This window comes from Pleurodeles waltl, chromosome 2_2 (genome assembly GCF_031143425.1).
Source record: "Pleurodeles waltl isolate 20211129_DDA chromosome 2_2, aPleWal1.hap1.20221129, whole genome shotgun sequence".
Lineage (NCBI taxonomy): Eukaryota > Metazoa > Chordata > Amphibia > Caudata > Salamandridae > Pleurodeles > Pleurodeles waltl.
Window position 1 is genome coordinate 114,392,927 of NC_090439.1, and position 21,743 is coordinate 114,414,669.

Genomic DNA, 21,743 nt, shown 5'->3' on the forward strand with positions numbered 1-21,743 from the left:
TTAAAAAATAAATTATTGTACGCACGTTCTGGTTCCACTGATCTTTCGCAAGTCCAATTTTGCTGTTGTCCATTTTCCACCATGCTGAAGTCACCCACAGAACTGGTCTGCTGTCCTGCATACAACAATAATCTGAATCAGTTACGGAGGAGCAAACCAATGTCCCTACCAACCATTCAAATTGGTTGTAAGCTATGCAGAAACGTTTTAAGGCATTGGCAAAGTGGGCACTGGCCCAGGGCTGCAACCTTTCAGGGGGTTCACTGATAGTCAGCACTGTTCTGCAAACAGTCCTGTCCGGATGACTTTGAATAATTCTTAAACAGATTGTTTTAGATGCTGTTTTCCTTTCATTTATTTTTAATGTGGGCGATGAGTGGGAGTCTATTAGACATTTTGCATAGAAATTGGTTCAGGTTTCATGCAACATACATAAAAAAAAAGTTTCTATTAGATCAAAATAGGACCGCACATATGAGAAATGGGAGGGAGGAGTCACATAGATTATTTGCAATAATGTTAGTGAGCTGCTGCTGTGTTACAAAATTGAAAACACACATCGCTACGTCTGAATATTAGATGCAAATACATTTAGAGTATAGACCAGTAGCCGGTGCACTGTCAGTGACGTGCCCAAAGTGGGCATGAAAGAGCTTTAATTGGATCATAAATTCAAAGTTGTTCGTAACTGTGGCCCCAAAAATAAGTTTGACCCGGGGCACTCAAAAGCCTTAAGATGTCCCTGAAGCTAGGGTCTTCTCCTTTATTTTAAATAAATACATAAATGTGATGTGCCTCGCGTTGCTAATTAAATATGGTTCATTAAAATGACATTTGCTATCATACACGTTAAGTTGTATGAAGAACATTTAGCAAAATGTACAACCCTCAAACTGCCATAAATACCATCCTCTACCTACATATTTATTTTATGATGAAATATTGACAAATATGTTACAGTTTTAGCGTTACTACGTGGTATAGTTGTACAATATGCACATTGGTAATCAGCTTTTTCTGTATCTAAAAACGTTTTAAAATGTGTTCTGGGTAGCACATTCTAATGGGACCAAAGGTATGTTTAAGAAAATGTTTTGACATTCTACATTAAATCAAACTCAAGCACAAATTCTGTTCTTCAAGCCTGAAAAATTCGGACATAGTTGTAACATTCGCAGGAAAATATTTAACGATTAATTACGAAAACCATATATTATTCTTTTTCGTTTGCTCCACCGTACTTGATTCTGAACCCAAAAAATAAAAAATAAAAACATTTTAGCAAATTCCTCCAAATTCTGGAGAGAATTTACATTTTTGTGTGCACACATTCAAGGGGTATAATGAGATCTCAGTTTATTCTATACTTTTTCCATCAGATTCTTTGTTCCTCATTTCCTTTTTGCACAAAGGGCACCAAATCAGGTCCACTAATTATGACTTACTTTAAAATGAGCACCACAGAGAACTGGGCTGCAATAGAAAGTTAATTTTTAAATCAGTTTTCTTACTTCAGGAAATCAACTGAAATGTACCCCCGGAAGTTTTCAGAGACAAACAAACTGGATGAATAGATTGCAACTAAGAAGCCAATTCTGCTGTCCGCCAGAGTCCTCTCAGATGGCCGCCCCATCCCAGGAGTGATGCATCTGTCACTACTGTGAGATTTGGTTGGGGAAGGGAGAAGGGTCTGCCTCTGACTCAATTGTGGCTGGTTAGCCACCACTGCCGATCTTTTGCAGTTCTCTCTGCGATCTGGTCCATGTCAGAGAGATTTTCCTGATGCTGCACCCACTGGAACTTCAGGTCCCACGGCGGAGCCCGCAATACCATCTGGCATGATGCGGGAGGCCATGAGGCCCAGCAGCCTCAGAAGCATTCTCACTGAAATCCAGGATACAAGCTGAAACATCAGTACCATAACCTAAATATCCTGGACTCGCTGCACAGGAGGATAAGCATGAAACAGCACTGTGTCCGGAACAGCTCCTGAGAAAAGGAGCATCTATGCGGGGTCAGGTGTGACTTCAGCACATTTATAGTGTGTCTTCTTTATGAAGTAGTTATTGAAAACTGTTTGGGGAGGTATTCTCCTGTATTATTTTCAAAAAATTATGGGAAATATCGAGAATGCTGGCTAGGTCCTCCATACTGGGTTTTTATTAATTAAAAATTACTCTCCACTGGATTGTTTCTTCCCTGTTTAATGAAGCCAAGAACAATGCTATCCACAAGCACATCTTGCTTTTAATGTTTCCTAAATATCTGACGAATGTGTTACTCTTTCAACCTATTTGAATCTATCCTGGCACTAATTGCTCTTGAATGGCGAAATCAAATAAAGATTGTAATACGCTAAAAACAAAACCACAGCACTATACCCAAAACTTGTTCGTGCTCCCCTTTTTCCGCTACAATAAAATCCAATACAAATCATTTTTAAAGAAAAATGCATCCGTTCCTTCCAATTCTGTGTTTCGTGTTTTTCAGCTGAGTGCTCCTAACGCTGCCACATGACGATATGGATCGGCATAAACATTAATCAGCAAAAGCACATTTTGAAGAATGCAGGAAAACCATGGACAGCGACGACTGCTTCTACTGAGGCCAAAGTGTTACTGGTGCCACCTTCTGAGTGAAGGCAAATACTTCCAAAACAAATATGAGAAAAGAGTTTGCAGTCGGATATAAAAAATGTTGCATTTAATTTTAACAGCAACGTTTGTGTGTTTCTTATCAGGCGTATATAATTTAAAACAGGCATAGAAAATCTTTTTTTTTTTTATAAATGTCTTCTTTTCTGGTGTACCACCAAAAATAATAATAGTAAATCTTATATAGTAATAACGGGACACGCACCTCTACAGGTTCCATATACCAGCACTAACTTAATTTGCTCAGTCAGTCTAATAAAGCACCCAGAAGCTACGGCGGTAGTTCATAGGAAGTCCGGCAGGATCCAGTGAATCAAGTCCCTTTACAATGCAATATCCTCCTTCGCCTTTAGGATGGTTCTCACATTTGCTATGTGGAGCTCCTCTGCCACTACCTACTTCAAAACATCTTTTCGCCACTGTCTATGAGCAGTCATACTGTCTAAAAACAATTCTACCTATGTCTCATAAAAAGGCACAACAAAATGTTCTTTCATTTTCTTTATCTTTCGTTTTTTATATAGTCCCAACAAACGGTCAATATTCTGCTCGACCAGTGAGCCAACCACCCCCTGTATTATCTGCACCATCTCGTCCAATAATTTATAACAATCAAGCATGACCATACCAAGAGATGCCTCTTACCTACTCATCTGAGACCTAGCCTCCCAAGAGGGATATATTCAGTGAAAAATACCCAGAGCCATACATGCAGCATGTGACTTCCTTAATGGGGTCACAGCCTCGCACCCACTCTGAGTCACTCAGGGGCCTATGGCAGTTAAGTTTCCATGTGGCTCCAATCCGACACCACACATTGGGAGCTTTGTCTCTTCTTGCTTTATAAAGTAGAACGACGGCATGGCCTCAGCACAGCATATTCAGTAATTCCCATAGCGTTCTGGACCTAAACGGCTGCTGCAGGAATACTAGCCAAGTCAATATGGCTACACAAGTCAGACTAGTGCAGACTAATAATTGTCAATTGTCCCCTGTGGCTCTCTCCTAGCTGCTCTTGTGCTTTTACAAAACCTTTAAAAAAAAAAAAAAAAAATTAACATTACAAAAGAAAGAAAAAAGCATTAATTTGGAGTTACAGTAACCTGAAGGCAGTAAAATGTACAAGAATGACTAAAAGGAAATACAAGACAGCTAAAGAATGGAAAGAAAAAAAACACTTGCGATGAAAGTATTGGCCCCCTCTCCTGCAGCAAAGAGCAAGTTACTTATCATTGTTAACACTCTTTCTGTTGGATATTTTATGTAATTGCAGAGGCCCCACCTTTAGACTATCCCCAGGTGCCATACTGTTGTTGGAAGATGTAAGCAGCATTGTTCTCTTGTGCTGGAAGATGGCAGCATGCGGCTCCACAATGAATTCCTTCAGTCCTGGAAGAGACAGACCCACATTTAAGCCCCACCCCTGTGTGTCGACGTTAGATTCTTTCTTGACTGTCTGAGCCCTCGGACGTGGATCTAAGATTAATCATACGTAACAATGTGAAGATCTCTCTATTGGGATTTTTACAGATGGTAAAAAGAGTCCATTCCACAAACGGGGAGGCGGGAGGGTGGTGAGGAATCTGTAGTAAATAGAATATGCACCACACAGGGCTTCACTGAAGGTAGGTAACTTTTTCTACTGAGATGTAGTCATAACTGCAGATTCCTCACCTTTAGATTAGATCAGCGGTTCTCAACCCTTTGACTTCCATGGACCCCACTTTATTCTTACTGGAGGTTGGAGACCTCCACTGAATCAATATTGGAATCCAGGCCTCCCCACTGAGTCATTCTTGGAAGGCGGGGCCCTGACTAAGCATTTTTGATGATTTGAACAGCAAAATAATGGCAAAAAATAAAGAAACAAGCATTCATCAAATAAACACATAAATAATTGGGGGTGTGGCCAACCGCCGACCAAAATGGCGCTGTAAATGTGTACTGTTGCCCTACCCAGCTCAAATCAGTGTCAATCCTGCAGCCCGGTGGGATTGGGGGGGGGAGAGAAAGGGGGGGGAGGGGCGGACGCCTACAGGCAGCACAGCAGTGCCATACAACCTGCAGGTGAACGCAATACTACCCCCCTCCCCAATCGAAAATCCTGTGGCTGGTGGAAAGTGGACTCTCCTGATTTGGGCTGAATGGAGTAGTGGGACCCGAAGGGGAAAGCATGGAGGCTGGAGCACCTGCTTAGGGCAATGGTGAGATGGCACGCCACAGCCTAGACATTGTGACCCAGAGGATGGGGTGAGAGCAGACCCACTGATGGGTGTGCAGCTTAATAGAATTGCTGGACGCCCTGGCCTGTGTCGATGACCCAACCCAGTTCGCCTGACGTCTTCTGCCCGCCTGGGACTATCAGGTGCTGCCTCAACACCACATGGCCACAGATGAGGTTGGCCGACACCCACCCCACCCCACCCTCCCCCATTCTGGAAGGACACATATGACCCATAACTTTGGTGAAACTGGTCCTGGGTTACTTGGGGTACTTGTGTTCCGGTTCAGGGGATACCTGGCTTGGCAGTTCGGGCTGCACTGTTAAAGACTGATTTGTATATAGCTGGGTCCAAATGGAGGTGACATGGTGTGCAAAGTAATGATGGATTGGGATGCAGCCCGAGTAATTACCAGTGGCTGAGATTAATTCAAGCATATCATCCATCACTTTTTTGTATATTTTAACATGCTAACCCTAGCAACGGTTGGGCTCACCTGCACACTGGAATAGTGCAGCAGGAGTTAAAATGTGGCGCGTTCCTGAAGGCCCGAGGTAAAAAGTACCCGTGTGGGGGTGACTGGGGCCTCCAAAGGGCTCTGGGAGGAGGCTGAGCCATTACATAGGATCTGAGGCCAGATCTGTGGCCAAAAGAAGTAGAGGGAACACCAGCATGACAGGCAGACAAAGCAGGGGCCACATTGCCCACCTGCCAGAGGGTGAGGGGGTGGATATCTGGGAGAAACTGCCAAAGATATGTTACCCAGTTTAGATTGGAGCTACGGGCTACAACGAAACCAGAAGAAAATAGTGGAGCAAATTAACCAACACTGAGATCCCCACAGTTGATGGCCCTGGCAGTGATCCTTGCAAATGGTTCAACAAAGGCCTCCTAGGCCTCCTCTAGTGGGCAAATTGGACAAATACACCTCCAGGGGTGGTGTTGTGGAACTCACGCTCCAAATGCAATAATATGCACTTGTGGGTCTGCCAGAAATGGAAGGATCGGCGGTGGAACAGCTCATGAAAGATCTGATGAAAAATATGGTGGGCCCAAGGTCTCTCTGACCACTTTGCTTTAGAAAGAGCACACAGAGTACCAAATAATCAGCCGGGCATGGGGGTAAAGGCTTAGGATGCCGACTACATGGATCCTGAACTACAGGGATAAAAAAAACTATCCTGAGAGCAGCCCGCCCGAAGGGTCTGATCGCTTTCAACAACATGAAAGTCTGGGTCTTTCCAGACAACACACAGGAGGTACAAAATAAAAGGCTGTCATTTGACAAGGCAAAACTCGAACTCTGCAAACTAAAAATCCCATACTCTATGATCTTTCCTGTGAAACTCTGACTGGTGAAGGAGAGTAAAATCTGGTTCTTCATATCAGCAGAAAAGATCTGGAAATGGCTGGAAGGTTGGCTAACAGCTGGACAGAGGAGACACAGAGGCCTAGCAGGTCTGACAGAGGTCAGGGACTCCTCTGCAGTTGCACTTGGACAGGCAGATACTGGGATCCAGGACAAAGGAGCACACAGAAATCCTGAACCAGAAACTGAGGGTACACAAAATGTTGGAAGCTGGTGAAGCCTGCAGTGAAGCCCCTCTACCAATCTACAGCTTGAAGAGGCCATGTCCATTCTTTTGAGAGTGGAACAGTATTACTAACAATAGTGGACATTTTAATGGATTTATAAGTTAACTGTTGGGTCTAGGATGGCAGACTCCTCAGGCATCGGAGACATGGGTAGTTTGAGGCTTACAGCAAGAGTCTTTAGGGAGGAGGTGGGATGGAGAGGGCTGTTTCATTGTCTGGTGACTGGTGGAGCTCATTAAACAGACAAGGGGGGACATGGCAGGGAGAACTACGTAACATAACACAAGGACCAAAGCACCCCAAGCTTTAACATTAAAGATTCTCTCATGAAACATTAATGGGCTTGGCCACAAAAGAAAAGTGGTCTGGTCTCTATCACCAGAAGCCTGACTTAATACTGCTACAAGTTACACATCTAGCAGGTAACAGATGAGGCTTTCTGAGCAAGGTGAGATACAAAGTCATGGCACACTCTGGGTTTTCCACAAGCTTGCTTGGCACGGCCATATTGGCCATGGATCAAAGTCTTTTCACGTTACAAAGATATAGCCAGATCAGCGTGGTGCTATGTAGGTTGAAAGAACTGATCAGCGGCACCTGGCAGGGCGAGCAGGAGACAACAGTGTTGTGGCAAGTCCCCCCAGGCTTTCCGCAGAGATGTTGGCGAAAATGGGCGGATGACTGCTCAAGACGTCAGCTACACTAACAATTATGTGGGAGACCTGAATCTGACTATGAATGCAGACAAAGACAGGAGGACAACAGCACAACAAACAGACCATGTAGACACAAGCCAGAAGGACTTCACGAGGGCACTGGATCTCTGGTAGAACTCTCACCCAGTGAAACTCCAATACTTAAACAGAGCCAATAGGATGAGGCCTGTGTCATGACTGGGTTATTTCCTGGTACCTAACCCTCAGGGGGTAGGTTTAGGGGCACACACTTCCTCTCATGGGGAATCTTGGAACATTCACGCCTCTGCACCACAGTCTGTACTACGTATGGGCCCACAGGCCAGGGTGGCAAATGGAACCCTGGGAAATCAGACTGAAACAGCAAAGAATTTCTCTGCCAGGCGACAGAGCAGTACTTCATAGATCACAATGGAGGAAGCCTAAAAAATCGTTATCCGGGGGCACTTAACTCCAAAAACAAGCAAGCAAGAATATGGACAAATTACAGGTAGTCCAAGAATTTGAAATGCAACTTGCCCACTGGTAGGGGGAATATGAGTTACACCAGGACGCTACTTTAGCCTACAAAACTTTACTGTGCATGGAAGAATACAGACAAATACTGGAAGGGGATGCCTGAATATTACTGTGCATAAAACAGTATAGAGTTTACAAAGTGGGAAATAAGGCTGGGAAACTTCCAGCATGGCTCTCTCTTAAGGATGAGGGTCAGAAGGAGGTAGGACCTGGTACAAGGAATACTGTACTCCCTGCAGAATCCACACCAGATATAGCTGAGGCATTCAATGTGTATATGGAGGGGGGTTACCAGCCAGAATTAAGTTACGCGGAGGGGGATCTCCAGAGTTTCATCCGCGATATCCTGATCCCCTGACTTAACAGTGGCGAAAGGACAAGGAAAGGTAGACTACTGGAAGCACAAGAAATAGGTGAAGCCATGGGCCAGCTCAAAAGTGCGAAAACTCAGAAGCCAAATGGCTTCTAAATCGAGATTTTTAAATGCCAGAGAAGCAAACTGGTGGAATCACTGTTGCAAATGTACCAGGAGGCCCGAGAGGCGGGTTGAACACTCTCTGCCAAGTGACAGTGGTGGTAATACACAAAAGGGGAAACCTGTGGAGGAGTGTGAATCATACAGACCTATTTCTCTGTTAAATATAGAGGTAAAAATTCTGGTGAAAGTTTTAGCTAATTGTTTATATGGGGTGGTTAACTGAATAATCTTGATCAGTCAGACTTCATGTCCCACAGATCTACACATCATCATCCGTGGTGCCTGTATGGAGTCTTGAGTAATAGGGATAGGTTGAAGAACCAGTGGTGCTCCTGTCTCTGAAGAATGTGGCCAGGGCCTTTGACATGATTAAATGGCCATATCTGATGGCCATCATCAGAAAGATGGGATTTGGAGTGGAGTTCCAGATATGTCTAGGGCTATTGTATGTGCGCCCTGCGGCAGGGTACAGGTCAATGGCACAGTTTCCTGGGAATTTGGGCTGGGACAGGGGACATGGCAGAGTTGCCCGCTATCTCACCTCCTCTTCACCTTAGCAATTGAGCTACTGGCGGAACAGGTGAGAAAAGATGCTTTAGTGAGAGTGCTCTGCTGGGACCCCCGGCTGGGAAGTTAGAATCTCAAATGCAGGTGACATGCTAATGTACCTGGCAGTCTCAAAGCCCTCCATCCCCCACTTCCTGGATATACTTAACACGTTTGCAAAATACGCAGACTACACATCAATTGACACAAGTCAGTGGCATACATCCCCTCAGGGTGGATGCCCCAGCGGAAATGGGAATGCCCTCTAGAATGGTTGATGTAAGAGTTTAAATACCTAGGAATATATATAACGACAGAATACAGGTAAGTTCAACTCTGCAACCTTGGACGTATCCCTAGGCAAATATAAGGCAGATGCCAGTCAGTGAAGGAAATTCCCACTATCACTAATCGGGAGGACAGTGCACTATAAAATGATTGTGTAGCCTAAATTACTAAACATGATGCAGAATACATTTGTTGACATCCCAGACTCCCTTACAGCAGTTAACGCAGTCACCCGTTCTTTGTACTGGGACAGGGGCGCCCTGAGAGTAGCACTGACAACACTTAGTGTGGGACAGTATGCAGCGGGTATTGCACTGCCGAACCTACTACTATCATGGAGCTACACAGCTCCGGGTGGTAAACAACTGGGGTTTTTCAGTCCAATCTGAGCCGTCTCTTCTAACTGATAGTAGAGCAAAGCTGGAGGGCACCTACAAAAGTGAACTATACAAACAGGGGTGGGCCAGGGTCACACACGGCCCCAGGAACGAGGTAGTTAATATAGAAGCAAAATCGGGAGGGATGGGAGACTGACCAAGAAAACTCTCTTGTGGGAAGCGGATGATCTAGCGGAACAAAAAACAAGATGGATTTAAATAGTGGGATCTACTGGGTGTTAGCCAACTGGGAGACATCTGAATGGCCCAGAGGGTGGTCTCATTCACAGACCAGCCGAAACAATACAAACTTGCTGACACACAACAATACAAATACATACAAATGAGTCACACACTGCACACACTAACATTACAGGAACTACCGCAAAAGACGTTTCTGGAATATAAGGTGCTGTGTCGCCTTTACATATACATGCAATATCCCAAATATATCGCACCCTCCAGATGCACTGCAGGGGTATCCATACCAACCTCAGAGAGAAATGTGATGGAGATCTGGGATGAATGGGCGACTTCAGCAGAGCTGAAGAATGTCACTATCCAAAAGAGATGACCATTAGGACGGGCTTTTGAATGATACACTTAAAGAACAAGTTACTTATGTTTGAGAACAAATTATCTGGTAGAGACAATATCTAGTCGCAGATTCATTACCTTTGAATTTCCCCAAGAGTGAGACTGGAAATGGAAGATTTTCCATGAGCAGTACCATTGAGCGTCAATAGGCGGCTTTGTTCGGTTCCACACATCGTCATCAGCGTATTGTGCGCCAGAAGTGATGTTGCGGTCACCGATATATGCGCCACCTTGGGGCACAGACGTCAGTTACTTTTTACGACTTTCCACACCAGGAGCGCAGAGCCATAAAGTGCACTGACATTGCATGTCCAAACTAGGACCCTGAAAGGATGGCTTCACTGACAATAGGGATGTATGGTATCAAACATCTCCTATTAATAAACCCTCACTGAATTCAATGATTGATTTAATAATACATGCACTCAGAGGGCACCTTAGAGGTGCCCCCTCGAAAACCTACCAACTCCTAGTGTGGGCACTGACTGGTCAAAACCAGTATAGCCACCTTAGACAGAGTTCTGTCTCCCTGAGGTAAAAGCCAATGTTCTTGAGGGCTCCGTACAAATGCTGCTCTCGGCAGAGATGAGACCTCCTCTCCCAGGCAGGATGGAAATTTCAAGGTGGGGAGCTTCAGAGGCCTTGCCGCCTTTGAAATGCGACCCAGGCCCTCCAAATGGTGGAGGAGGTCAACCCATCAGTTCCTGACCCCACTTTTGGTGGCAGGACTGGCAGGAAAATCAGTTAAATTAAGAGCAGTGCCCACCTCATGTCAGTCCAAACCCTATGGTGGATGAGCTGAAGTGGACACTACTTTTTAAATCCCTCCCTCTTGTGTGGAAGGACTTAGGCCAATAGGGCTTAAGGCTATGCCCACTTCCCAAAGGAAGTGGCCAAAGGAAGGGTGTAGTCACCAAAAAGGTGAGAATCCTATTGGCTACCACCTGGCACTCCCTGTAACACCCCTAAATTCAGTATTTAAGTGGAACCCCGGACCCTAGAACCAGATTCCTGTCGACCTAAGAAGAGCTGGACAAACAGAAGACTGAAGACACCAACTTACTTGGCCCTAGCCCTACTGGCCTATCTACAGCCTTCAAAGAACCTGCACCCAGAAGACGAATTGTCCTGCAGCCCAGCGACCTCCAAAGCTTTGGGAGTACTTGCCTGCCTTCGATAAAGACTAAGAACTCCAGTGGACAGCGGACCTGTCCAAAAGAAACCATCTCTAAAGAAGAAGTCTGCCTCAGGAGCTGCGAAACCGCCACCTGGAACCACCTCTGCAGTAGACGCCCCCAGCCTGAGTCCAAGTGGTTCACCGTCCAGTGAAGGTTCCCCAGTACTTCTGACCAAGAGTCCACTGTGGGTTGACCCCTGTCGGATTCAACAGCGACGCCTGCAACCTAAATCAGAGGACTCCCCCTGATTGTGACCTGTCCGGTAAACTAATTCTGATGCCAAAAGACACCCCTGCACCCACAGCCACTGGGCCCTGGGGAGCTGAACCATCTGTATACCTACGACCCTTGGCATCTCAACGTACCTGGGTAGCTGTAGGTTGACCTCTCCCAGCCTCCTGGCCAGAACCTGCAGCATGTTTCTGAAAGTCATCTCCTCCATTGAATACCACTGGGCGCTTGACGCTGTGCTGGCACTCTGCACGTGGCTGCCCCCGTGCCACTGAGGGTGTAAGTTTGGTGCTGCCTTGTGACTCCCCACTCTCCCTCCACCCTCACCCCCAGTTTCTCGCCTCAACCCATAGAGAATAACCTCTGACACTGCTTGTACTTACTTGGGAGCAGCGCACCTTCATTCCCCCCTAATCTCCGTTGATTAACATTGGGTGACTTCTGCAGCCAGCCGCTCTCATGCCGCTGTGGGTGCACTCTTGATACTAACCTGAACCTTGCCTGGTGCTAGTCTAAAACCCTCACAACTGGGATTTTACGTTGTGAAATCTCTATGAAACTGCATTCTTGTTTTCCTCCCTTAGTTTAACATTGAAGACTTTGAAAAATTGCATTGTCTCGATTTTTGAAACAGCAAAGTATTTTTGATTTAAAAACTGCTTACCTTATAATGAAGTTCTTTGGTTCAAAGCATATATCAAAGCAACTGTTTTTTTCTAAATTGGTCTTGGATTTATTCTTTGAGTGTGTGTCCCATTTATTGCCTCTGTGAGTACAACAAATGCTTAACATGACTCCATGGTAAGCCTAACCGCTTTCTCACACTACCACAAAAAGTGCACTAGACCTATCTATTTTTGCCTCTTTAAACCTTTGGGGATCCACTGGACCCTCTGCACAGTGTACTTCATTTTAGTGCACTATGCAGAGAACCAGTTCCCTACAAGAACTCTGTTCAGGAGTGGTATGGGCAGAAAGGTGTACGTGAGGCCTGAGCTCAACTTGCGTCGAAAAGAGTCTCCGAGCGATAGGAAACTCCAGCTTGCAAAGCTGCTGATACTGCACATCCTCTTCGAACATGAACAGATCTAACCAAGGTTCTACCCGCTGCTGAAAGAGACCTTGCGCCACCTTCGGATGGAGACACCAATCATGATCTGCTAGGCAGCAGCAGCTGAGTTTGTCAGCTCTGGCTTTCAGAGAACCTGCCAGATGTTGAACCACCAGGGATATGCCCTGCTGTTTCAACCACGCCCAGAGATGCAGGTCCTCTTGACAAAAGGTCTACAAGCCCACCCCTGCCCTGTTTGTTGCAGTACCACATGGTGGTGGTTTTGTCCGTGAACACCTGCACTAGCCTTCCCGTGAAGGAGGGTAGGCAGGCTTTCAGTGCCAGTTGGATCACTCGGAGCTCCAGCATGTTGATGTGTTAAGTCCCGATTCCGCCAGAGTCCTCTCTCAGATGGCCACCCCATACCAGGAGTGATGCATCTGTCACTACTGTGAGATTTGGTTGGGGAAGGGAGAAGGGTCTGTCTCTGACCTAATCGTGGCTGGTTAGCCACCACTGCCGATCTTTTGCAGTTCTCTCTGCGATCTGGTCCATGTCAGAGAGATTTCCCTGATGCTGCACCCACTGGAACTTCAGGTCCCGCCGTGGAGCCCGCAATACCATCTGGCATGATGCAGGAGGCCATGAGGCCCAGCAGCCTCAGAAGCATTCTCACTGAAATCCAGGATACAAGCTGAAACATCAGTACCATAACCTAAATATCTTGGACTCGCTGCACAGGAGGATAAGCATGAAACAGCACTGTGTCCGGAACAGCTCCTATGAAAAGGAGCATCTATGCGGGGTCAGGTGTGACTTCAGCACATTTATAGTAAATCCCAGCGAATGCAGGAGGTCTGCCATAGTCTGGAGGTGGGAGACGACAGCCTGGGGTGAGCACATCGCCAACAGCCAGTCGTCGAGCTAGGGGGAAGACTGACACCTTTAATCTCCACAGATGAGCTGCTACCACCGCCATCACTTTGGTGAACACCTGAGGGGTGTTGGTAAGGCCAAAGGGGAGAACGGTGAACTGAAGATGCTCAAGGCCTGCCGTAAATCGCAGTTAACATCTGTGGGCAGGCAGAATGGGAATAAGGAAATATGTGTTCTGCAAGTCCAACGCTACCATCCAGTCTCCCTGGTCTAGAACAGACAATTTCTCCTTTTTGAGCAATAGATGGAGGGGTCAGAAATGTAGGACAGGTGAAGACCTTTGTTCTTCTTATCCAAAAGTAGTGGGAACAGCACCCATTGCCTACTTCTGATATCAGAACCCTTTCTATTGCTTCCTTGGCCAAGAGCTGACACTCTTTCACAGAGCAATTCTGGTCACTCACCGTCCATACTATATTCTGTTTGATGCATTTGCACTGCTTCCACAAATCAATCTGAGGATACTAAATTAATTTTTAGCTTCCAAATCAAAATTCTTCACATTTATAGAATATTTTAGATTTTTCTTCTTTATTTATATACACTTTATTAATCTGTAATTATAAAAAAATTTAAGCAGTCACAGCCCCCCAAGGGACATGACATGGCTTAATGTTATCGCAACCAGAAATGCAGTCTTCAGAGCCAGGAGCTGTGCATCAGATCAAAAGAAGTGCACATCAAGAATAGTGATGATAGAATTGAGATCCCACTATGCAATCAAAAAGAGTTGGAAAGGAAATTTGTCAAACCTTTTATAAACCACAATATGTGATTTGAACAAGGACGGCTGGTCTGGAATATGCAAATAGGCCAACAGAGCTGACAGATACCTTAACAGTGTGCACTGCAAGTCCTTCGAGGCCAGTGATAAAACCAACAAGACCTTCAAACAGAGAAAGACGTAAATTTTTGAGGTATATGCAAGATTATGCACAGGGAAGAATATTAACTTTTGGACGGAGGTTTGATCAGGCTATCCAACAATATAAGCAGTTTGGGTCTTTAAGGAAACAAGAATTGGTGACTTCTGAATCCAGTTCTGATAATTACTCATCATATTATGATGAATTACAAGTAGTGTCAGTCAAAGATTCTCTCCCATTTACTTCATTGGATGAATACCTTTTTTTAAAATTTTTTTTACAAAGGAATCAATCGGCACAAGGGCGGCCTCCAAAAGGAAAAGGAGGAAACAACGAAGGAGACCAAGGATACGTAGGGGCAACTGGAGGAATCAAGGATACAATTATTCGAGGGAGGCCCATGAGACAAGTAAAAAAAGAAATGAGTGGTGGGGACTCTCTCACGGTCATCAATCTGTCTGATCATCAATTAACTTTAGCAGAACGTTCACTTTTGGAATTAGGTTTATCTTTTTACCCTACGGCTGATTTTGATTTTTGTAGAACTAGGATTGATTTGTTCCTTTTTGTATGTAAACTGAATTAAGGAAGTTGTTTTTGCAACAGAAAAATGAAAATTACTTACCTGTAACTGCAGTTCTCAAGTATTGGTATCTTTCATAGATTCACATGCTTGAATCATCTCAGTCGTCGAGGTGGGAGCCTCACGGTAAGTTTAAACACATAAAGTAGTAAGTCAGTAAGTTTAAAACCAGTAGGCCTCAGTAGGCCTTATAGGCTATTTTACAGTCTATCCACTTTGTTTTGTGAAAAGACCCAAACTTCAGTGTCAACGAATCAGGATTCAGCCCCTGCCAAACACTCCCAACAGAGGCTGAATTCCCTCAGATTTTCTAGTAGAAGTGTGAAGTTTAATATCTGTATAATAGGGGAGCCTCTGAGGGGAGGAGGGTGGGTCGCATGTGAATCTATGAAAGATACCAATACTGGAGAACTGCAGTTACAGGTAAGTAACTAATTTTCTTCTCCAGCATTGGATCTTTCATAGATTCACATGCTTGAATCAGAATAACGAGCAGTAATGTTTGAGAATTAGCGAATTAATTTGACTATCATTTTATCGTAATTCTCTAAGTGATCTCAATCACGTTAGTATACATATATATATATATATATATATATATATATATATATATATATATATATATATATATATATATATATATATATAAAACAATAATAGAAAAAACCTGTATGGCAGAAAATTATGATACAATATGTGTCATTGTTGTTTTGAGGTCTACAACATGTTAACACAATATGAAAAAGCGTTGATCCTACAACTAATTTGAAGCAAAATCTTAGAGTAAACCACACTGTGGTATAAAATTATATATTAACAAGACTGAGAAACAATATCGAACATACCTTGAGTGTGGTGGTGGGATGTGTAAGAGGCTCACCTTAACGAAATAAATGCCTCAGTACTGCCTGTCCCACTGCTGTATCAACGTTACTCGTTTCTTCGAGACAATAGTGCTTTGTAAACGTATGCTGGCTGGACCATGTGGTCGCTCTGCAGAAGCTATGTAGTGGCACCCCAGCAAAGAGTGCAGCTGAAGTGGCTACCGATCTTGTAGAATGGGCTCTCACCCTGCTGTGGAGCGGTTTACCAGCTTTAGCATGACAGAATTGAATTGCCAGGCCAATCCATCTGGCTACAGTCTGTTTGGACACCGCATGTCCCTTTCTCGTTCCGCCAAAATGCAACAAATAATTGGTCAGACTGACGGATGACTTGCGTTTTCTGTAAGTAAAAGTTTAGACACCTTTTTATATCCAGGGAATGTAATGTCCTCTCGGCTACCGTTTGTGGGTTTGGAAAAAATGTTTTTAAGATGACTGGTTCATTCAAGTGAAACGTTGAGGGAACTTTCGGGATGAACTTAGGATTTGTTCTTAGTATCACACCGGAATTTGTAAACTGGAGGAAAGGCTCTTTGACAGTGAAAGCCTGAATGTCGCTGACTCTTTTGGCTGAAGTAAGAGCTAGTAGTAACACTGTTTTCCATGAGTTGAATTTTAGATCGGCTCTGTGGATCGGCTCAAAGGTAGCTTTCATGAGCTGCATTAATACAACATTCAGGGACCATAACGGCGGAGGTTTTCGAACTGGTGGGAAAACACGAAAAAGTCCCTTCATGAATTGTTTGACAATTCTTGTGGAGCATAATGAGACCATGTGTGGTGATCTACGATACCTCGAGATTGCTGCCAGATGCACTCGAATGGAGGAATATGAAAGAGCAAGAGATATGGAAGTATCTGCTCTGGAGGAGCAGAAAAGGGATGAATACCGTCTGCTGCACACCATATACAAAAACGTTTCCATTTAAGTCTATAGGTTTTGTTGGTAGTGTCCGCTCTAGCATTTGCTAAGATGTCTCCACACTCCGAGGAAATGTTCAGATTTAGATACTCATTGTATTCAGGAGCCAAGCCGACAAGTGAAGAGACAACGGATCTGGATGCCTGACTTGTCCCTGGGGCATCGTCAAAAGAGTCGGACTCTGTCTGAGTTGCACATGAGGCTGTTCGGAGAGCATTAGGAGCTCCGTGTACCAGACCTGGGAGCTAAGAATAGGAGGCAACACCCCTCCGTCTTTATTTTGTTGATGACTCTCGGAATGAGCGGGATCGGAGGAAAAGCGTAGGCATAGACCCCGGACCATCTCATCGAAAACGCATTCCCCCACGAACCTTTCTGGGGAAGCCAACTTGCGTAATACTGGCATTTCTTGTTCTCGAGTGTGGCAAATAGGTCGAGGTTTGGTTTGCCCCATTAGAGAAAAAGTTGATTCAGAAGTTTCTGGTCTAGCTCCCACTCGTGATAAGGTACCACTGTCCTGCTCAGGGTGTCTGCCAGAACGTTGGTTTGTCCTGGCACATGCTCCGCTTTGAGTGAAATATTGTGCTTGATGGCCCATGTCCAGATTTCTTGAGCTAGCTTCGAGAGTTGTAGGGATCTCGTGCCTCCTTGCTTGTTTAGATAAAACATGCTGGTTGTGTTGTCCGTCCTGATTAAGACACTTGAATTTTGTAGTTTTGGCAAGAAAGCTTTTAGAGCTAAGTGTATCACTTTGAGTTCTAGGTAATTGATGTGGAGTTGAAACTCTTTTGCATTCCAGGATCCGCTAATTTGCAGGTCCTGGCAATGTGCACCCCATCCTTCGAGAGAGGCATCCGTTGTTACTATGTAACTGGGTGTTTGATGAAGGAATGTAAGTCCGTTTGACAAATTGGTTATTGTCGCCCACCACCTCATGGTGTTCTGCATTAGAGGTGTTATGCGAATTCTATCTTCGAACGAACCGTTCACCTGGGTCCACTGTATGTCCAATTGCTCTTGCAGGGGTCGCATATGGAGCCTGTAGTCTGGGACTAGCGGAATGCATGATGAGATCATCCCTCGCAATGATTTGTAGATGCGGACTGAAACAACCTTTTTTGTAGAGAGTCTGCGTGCTAAGGAGGTTAGTTTTAGTTTCCTCTCGTGAGACGGGTACGCCTTGCTGTGGACCGTGTCTAGTATTGCTCCTAAGAAGTTTAATACTTGTCTGGGGTGAAGTTGAGACTTTTGGTAGTTGACGACAAACCCCAGGCTGTTTAACAATTGAAGGCAATGCGAAATATGACGTATTACCTGCGGCTTTGAGGGTGCCTTTATGAGCAAGTCGTCCAAGTAAGGAAAAACCTGGATACCTGACTGGCGGAGATGTGCTGCTACCGGAGCCAACATTTTTGTGAAGATTCTGGGGGCCGATTTGAGACCGAATGGGAGAACTCAAAATTGGAGGTGCATACCACCCACTCTGAACCTGAGGAATTTGCGGTGGTTGCGGTGTATGGGAATATGAAAGTAAGCATCCTGGAGGTCTAGGGATGCCATCAGATCTCCAGCATTTAAAAGACGCAGGACATCTTGAAGTGTTACCATCCTGAACGACTGTTTCTTTAGAAACTTGTTTAGTGCTCTTTAGTCCAGGATGGGGCGCCAGTCCCCGGAGGGTTTCTTTACGAGAAAGAAGCGGGAATAGAATCCTCTGTTCTTCTGAGAAAAAGGGACTGGCTCTATTGCTCCTTTGCCCAGCATCACTTTTACTTCCTTGAGGAGTTGGTTCATCCTCGGGGCGGTGGGCCCGATGGAGGAACAGTTGGTGGTGTTTGCGTGAATTCCAGAGTATGACCTCTGGCCACTATATCGAGCACCCATCTGTCTGATGTTATAGCCGCCCATTGAAGGAAATAGGAAGTTATGCGACCTACAACCCTCGATATTGGCGGGGGGGGGGGAGAATGCTGGAATGACTAGCGGGTCATTGTTTTCTGACCGTATCTCTTCCTCGGGAAGCTACTCTTCCTCTAGTTGGATGTTTATAAGCTGCGGCCGGTGGTAACCTGTAATGCTGCTGTTGCTGGTGGTACTGGTGTTGTGATCCTGTGGAGGAAGACTGATACTGGGATCTGTACTGTTGGTATCCCCCTCGAAAGGAGTAACCTCCTCTTCCCCTTGCTCCACGAAAAGGTTGCTTTTTATATTGAAGGGTACCTAGAGATTTTTCCGTATCCGTATCCGTCTTGATGGCTTGTAACATGTCGTCAACATGCTTCCCAAACAAACTCTCACCATCAAAAGGCATGTCGAGAACGCGACTCTGGACCTCCGGTCGAAATGATGTAGCCTTTAGCCATCCTTGCCTGCGCAAGACTGCTGCGCCAGCCAATTGCCTGAACCCAGTTAAAGAAATGTCTATTGTGCTGTCTATAATCTCTGCGGCAACCCGTTCTCCCTCCTGCAACACCTTTTTTGTTTCCACCTTGACATCCTCTGGCAGGAGATCCAAGAAAGCAGACATGTCTGCCCACATTTGGCGATCATATCTTCCCAGGATGGCGAGGGAGTTAGCTGCCTTAACTGTGACCGCTGCTACAGAGGAGAATTGTTTACCAATGTTGTTTAATCTCCTCCCCTCCTTGTCTGGGGGAGATGCTGTAGGCGTGGAGGGGTTTCTGGAACGTCGCTGCGCTGCCTGTGATATTACTGAATCAGGTTTTGGCTGTGACACTAAACAGGCCGGAGAATCATCCGGGGCCTTGTACTTCTTCTCTAGCTTTGGCATTTGTGAAGGCACTGTGGCAGGATTCTTCATTGCCTTCAAGCCTTCCTGCCATAAGAAATCTACTATCGGTATCGCTCTTACAGATCTCTTTGATGGTTCTTTGAAGTCATAAAGGAAGCACTCTGTTTCATGAGAGACAATTGAAAGGCCAAAACGCTTTGCCGGGCTATCAGATTATGAAAACCTCCTATGTCTTCTGGAGGCGAATCCACTGGACCTGCTGGAGGTGGAGATGGTGTGGGGACGAGATAATCATCCCATTCACTAGTCACAGAATCTCTCAGCTCATCCTCTTCTCTATCGTCGTCTGACGGGGGAAGAGCTTCTTGTGTTTGGCTAGTTAATGGTATGCTAGCCTGTGGTGTTTCCGGAAGACTAGTAGTCTGGGTTTGACGAGGTGTCTGGTAGCTTTCAGGTCTAGGTGGCGTGGTCTGCGTTGATGGTGGAAACCTTCTATAGTAGTCATTGAGGATATATTGTAGGTCCGCCACTAGTGTGCTAGGCATGGAGAGGGGCGATTGTTGCTCTGCCTGTGGGTAGGATGTTGAAGCATAACTGGGCTGGTAATGCTGTTCGTCTTCGTCATCAAAATCCTGGCACTTGACATGGAGTTGAGACGGGCTACTCGCTGCCCCAAACATTCCATCGTTTTGGGAATATGCGTCGTCATCATCCTCATCTAAGAGATGTTGTGGGGGGTATGGCAATACCTTGATTGGGGAGGTATGCATTGGCAGAATATCGGAAGCTTTGTCCCCCATGGTGGTAAGTGAAAGAAATAAGAATCTGGTTGAGTCGTCCTGAGGATAAGGCAGAATAGTTGACGATTGGTGCGGTGGAGTACCCAGGAGGGTCGATGGTCTATACATTGCCAGTGCTGTGGACGATATGCTCGTCGACGGTTCCCTCGTCGACAGTGTCTTTGTCGACGGGCCCTTCGTCGACAGGCCCTCCGTCGACGGGCCCTTCGTCGACGGGCCCTTCGTCGACGGATCCTTCGTCGACGGATCCTTTGTCGACGGGCCCTTCGTCGACCGTTCTTTCGTAGACGTATCCTCTGTCAGCATCTTAGTCGCCGACGGCGCCGTCGTCGGCGGTGTCTTCTTAAACCTCATTGAGAGGTGCTTCATAGATGGGAGTGCCCTGGTCGATTAGTGGACCCAGGAAGCCTCAGCCGTCGACGATGTGTTTGCCGACGAAGCCTTTTAAAATATTTTTGCTGTAATTATAGTCGTCGACGATAACGTCGACGACGTCATGATCATCGGTGAGACCGCCGTTGTGAACGTCGACGACACGGTTGTAGATGTCACCATCAACACCGTCGTCGACGGGTGCTTTTTCCCTGAAGATACTTTTTCCGGCTCTTTCTGGGGTGACAGAGACAGGGATGCCTTTTTTGAGGTACTTTTCCTATGTACAGGCATAGTAGGCTCTGAATGAACCTTTTTTGGCAAATTATTGTGTGTCTCTGAATGGGAAACATCCTTTTTTGTCTCAGTAGAGACTTGTTTTATCTTTTTGGCCATCTTCCTTGGTGGCTCATCAGACACTCTCCCTCTCTCACCTGTTCTTTTCTGAGGGTGAGAAGCATGAGATGACGCTTCACTTTCGTCTGAGGAAGGATGCTCCATGGCTTTCTGTTTCTGCAGCCATAAGAGAAGTCTACCCTCACGGTCCTTGAGGGTTTTTTGACTAAAGGTGCGACAGATCTTGCAGTCTCTCACCTTGTGGTCTAGATGGAGGCAGTAGATGCATTTCTTGTGGGGGTCATCAACATGTAGTCTCTTCTTCCCACAACTGTCACAGTCTCTGAACAGACCCTTTTTTGTCTTTTCAGACATGATAAAACTGGAAAGCTAGGTTCCTGAGAGGAACAATTTTCAGTCAGAAATAAAGTAAACTGAGCAGAGCTCAGGGAGACTCCCTTCACACGACGTGTGAAAATCTGAGGGAATTCAGCCTCTGTTGGGAGTGTTTGGGAGGGGCTGAATCCTGATTGGTTGACACTGAAGTGTGGGTCTTTTCACAAAACAAGGTGGATAGACTGTAAAATAGCCTATAAGGCCTACTGAGGCCTACTGGTTTTAAACTTACTGACTTACTGCTTTATGTATTTAAACTTACTGTGAGGCTCCCACCTCGACGACTGTGATGATTCAAGCATGTGAATCTATGAAAGATACCAATACTTGAGAACTGCAGTTACAGGTAAGTAATTTTCATTTTTCTGTTGCAAAAACAACTTCCTTAATTCAGTTTACATACAAAAAGGAACAAATCAATCCTAGTTCTACAAAAATCAAAATCAGCCGTAGGGTAAAAAGAT

The 21,743-nt window shown here is 45.4% G+C and overlaps 1 protein-coding gene across 6 annotated transcripts in view; it reads right to left on the reverse strand.

Annotated features, from left to right (window-relative positions):
• RELCH (RAB11 binding and LisH domain, coiled-coil and HEAT repeat containing) overlaps positions 1 to 21,743 on the reverse strand; it is a 1,006,576-nt gene that overhangs the window by 394,875 nt on the left and 589,958 nt on the right. For 3 of the 6 annotated variants that reach the window (XM_069219494.1, XM_069219493.1, XM_069219492.1), the window contains one exon: positions 26 to 115. The exons of the other annotated variants lie outside the window; for them this stretch is intronic. In XM_069219494.1, coding sequence (XP_069075595.1) covers positions 26 to 115 — 90 coding nt within the window. The remainder of the gene's footprint in view (positions 1 to 25; positions 116 to 21,743) is intronic. 6 annotated transcript variants of the gene reach the window in all.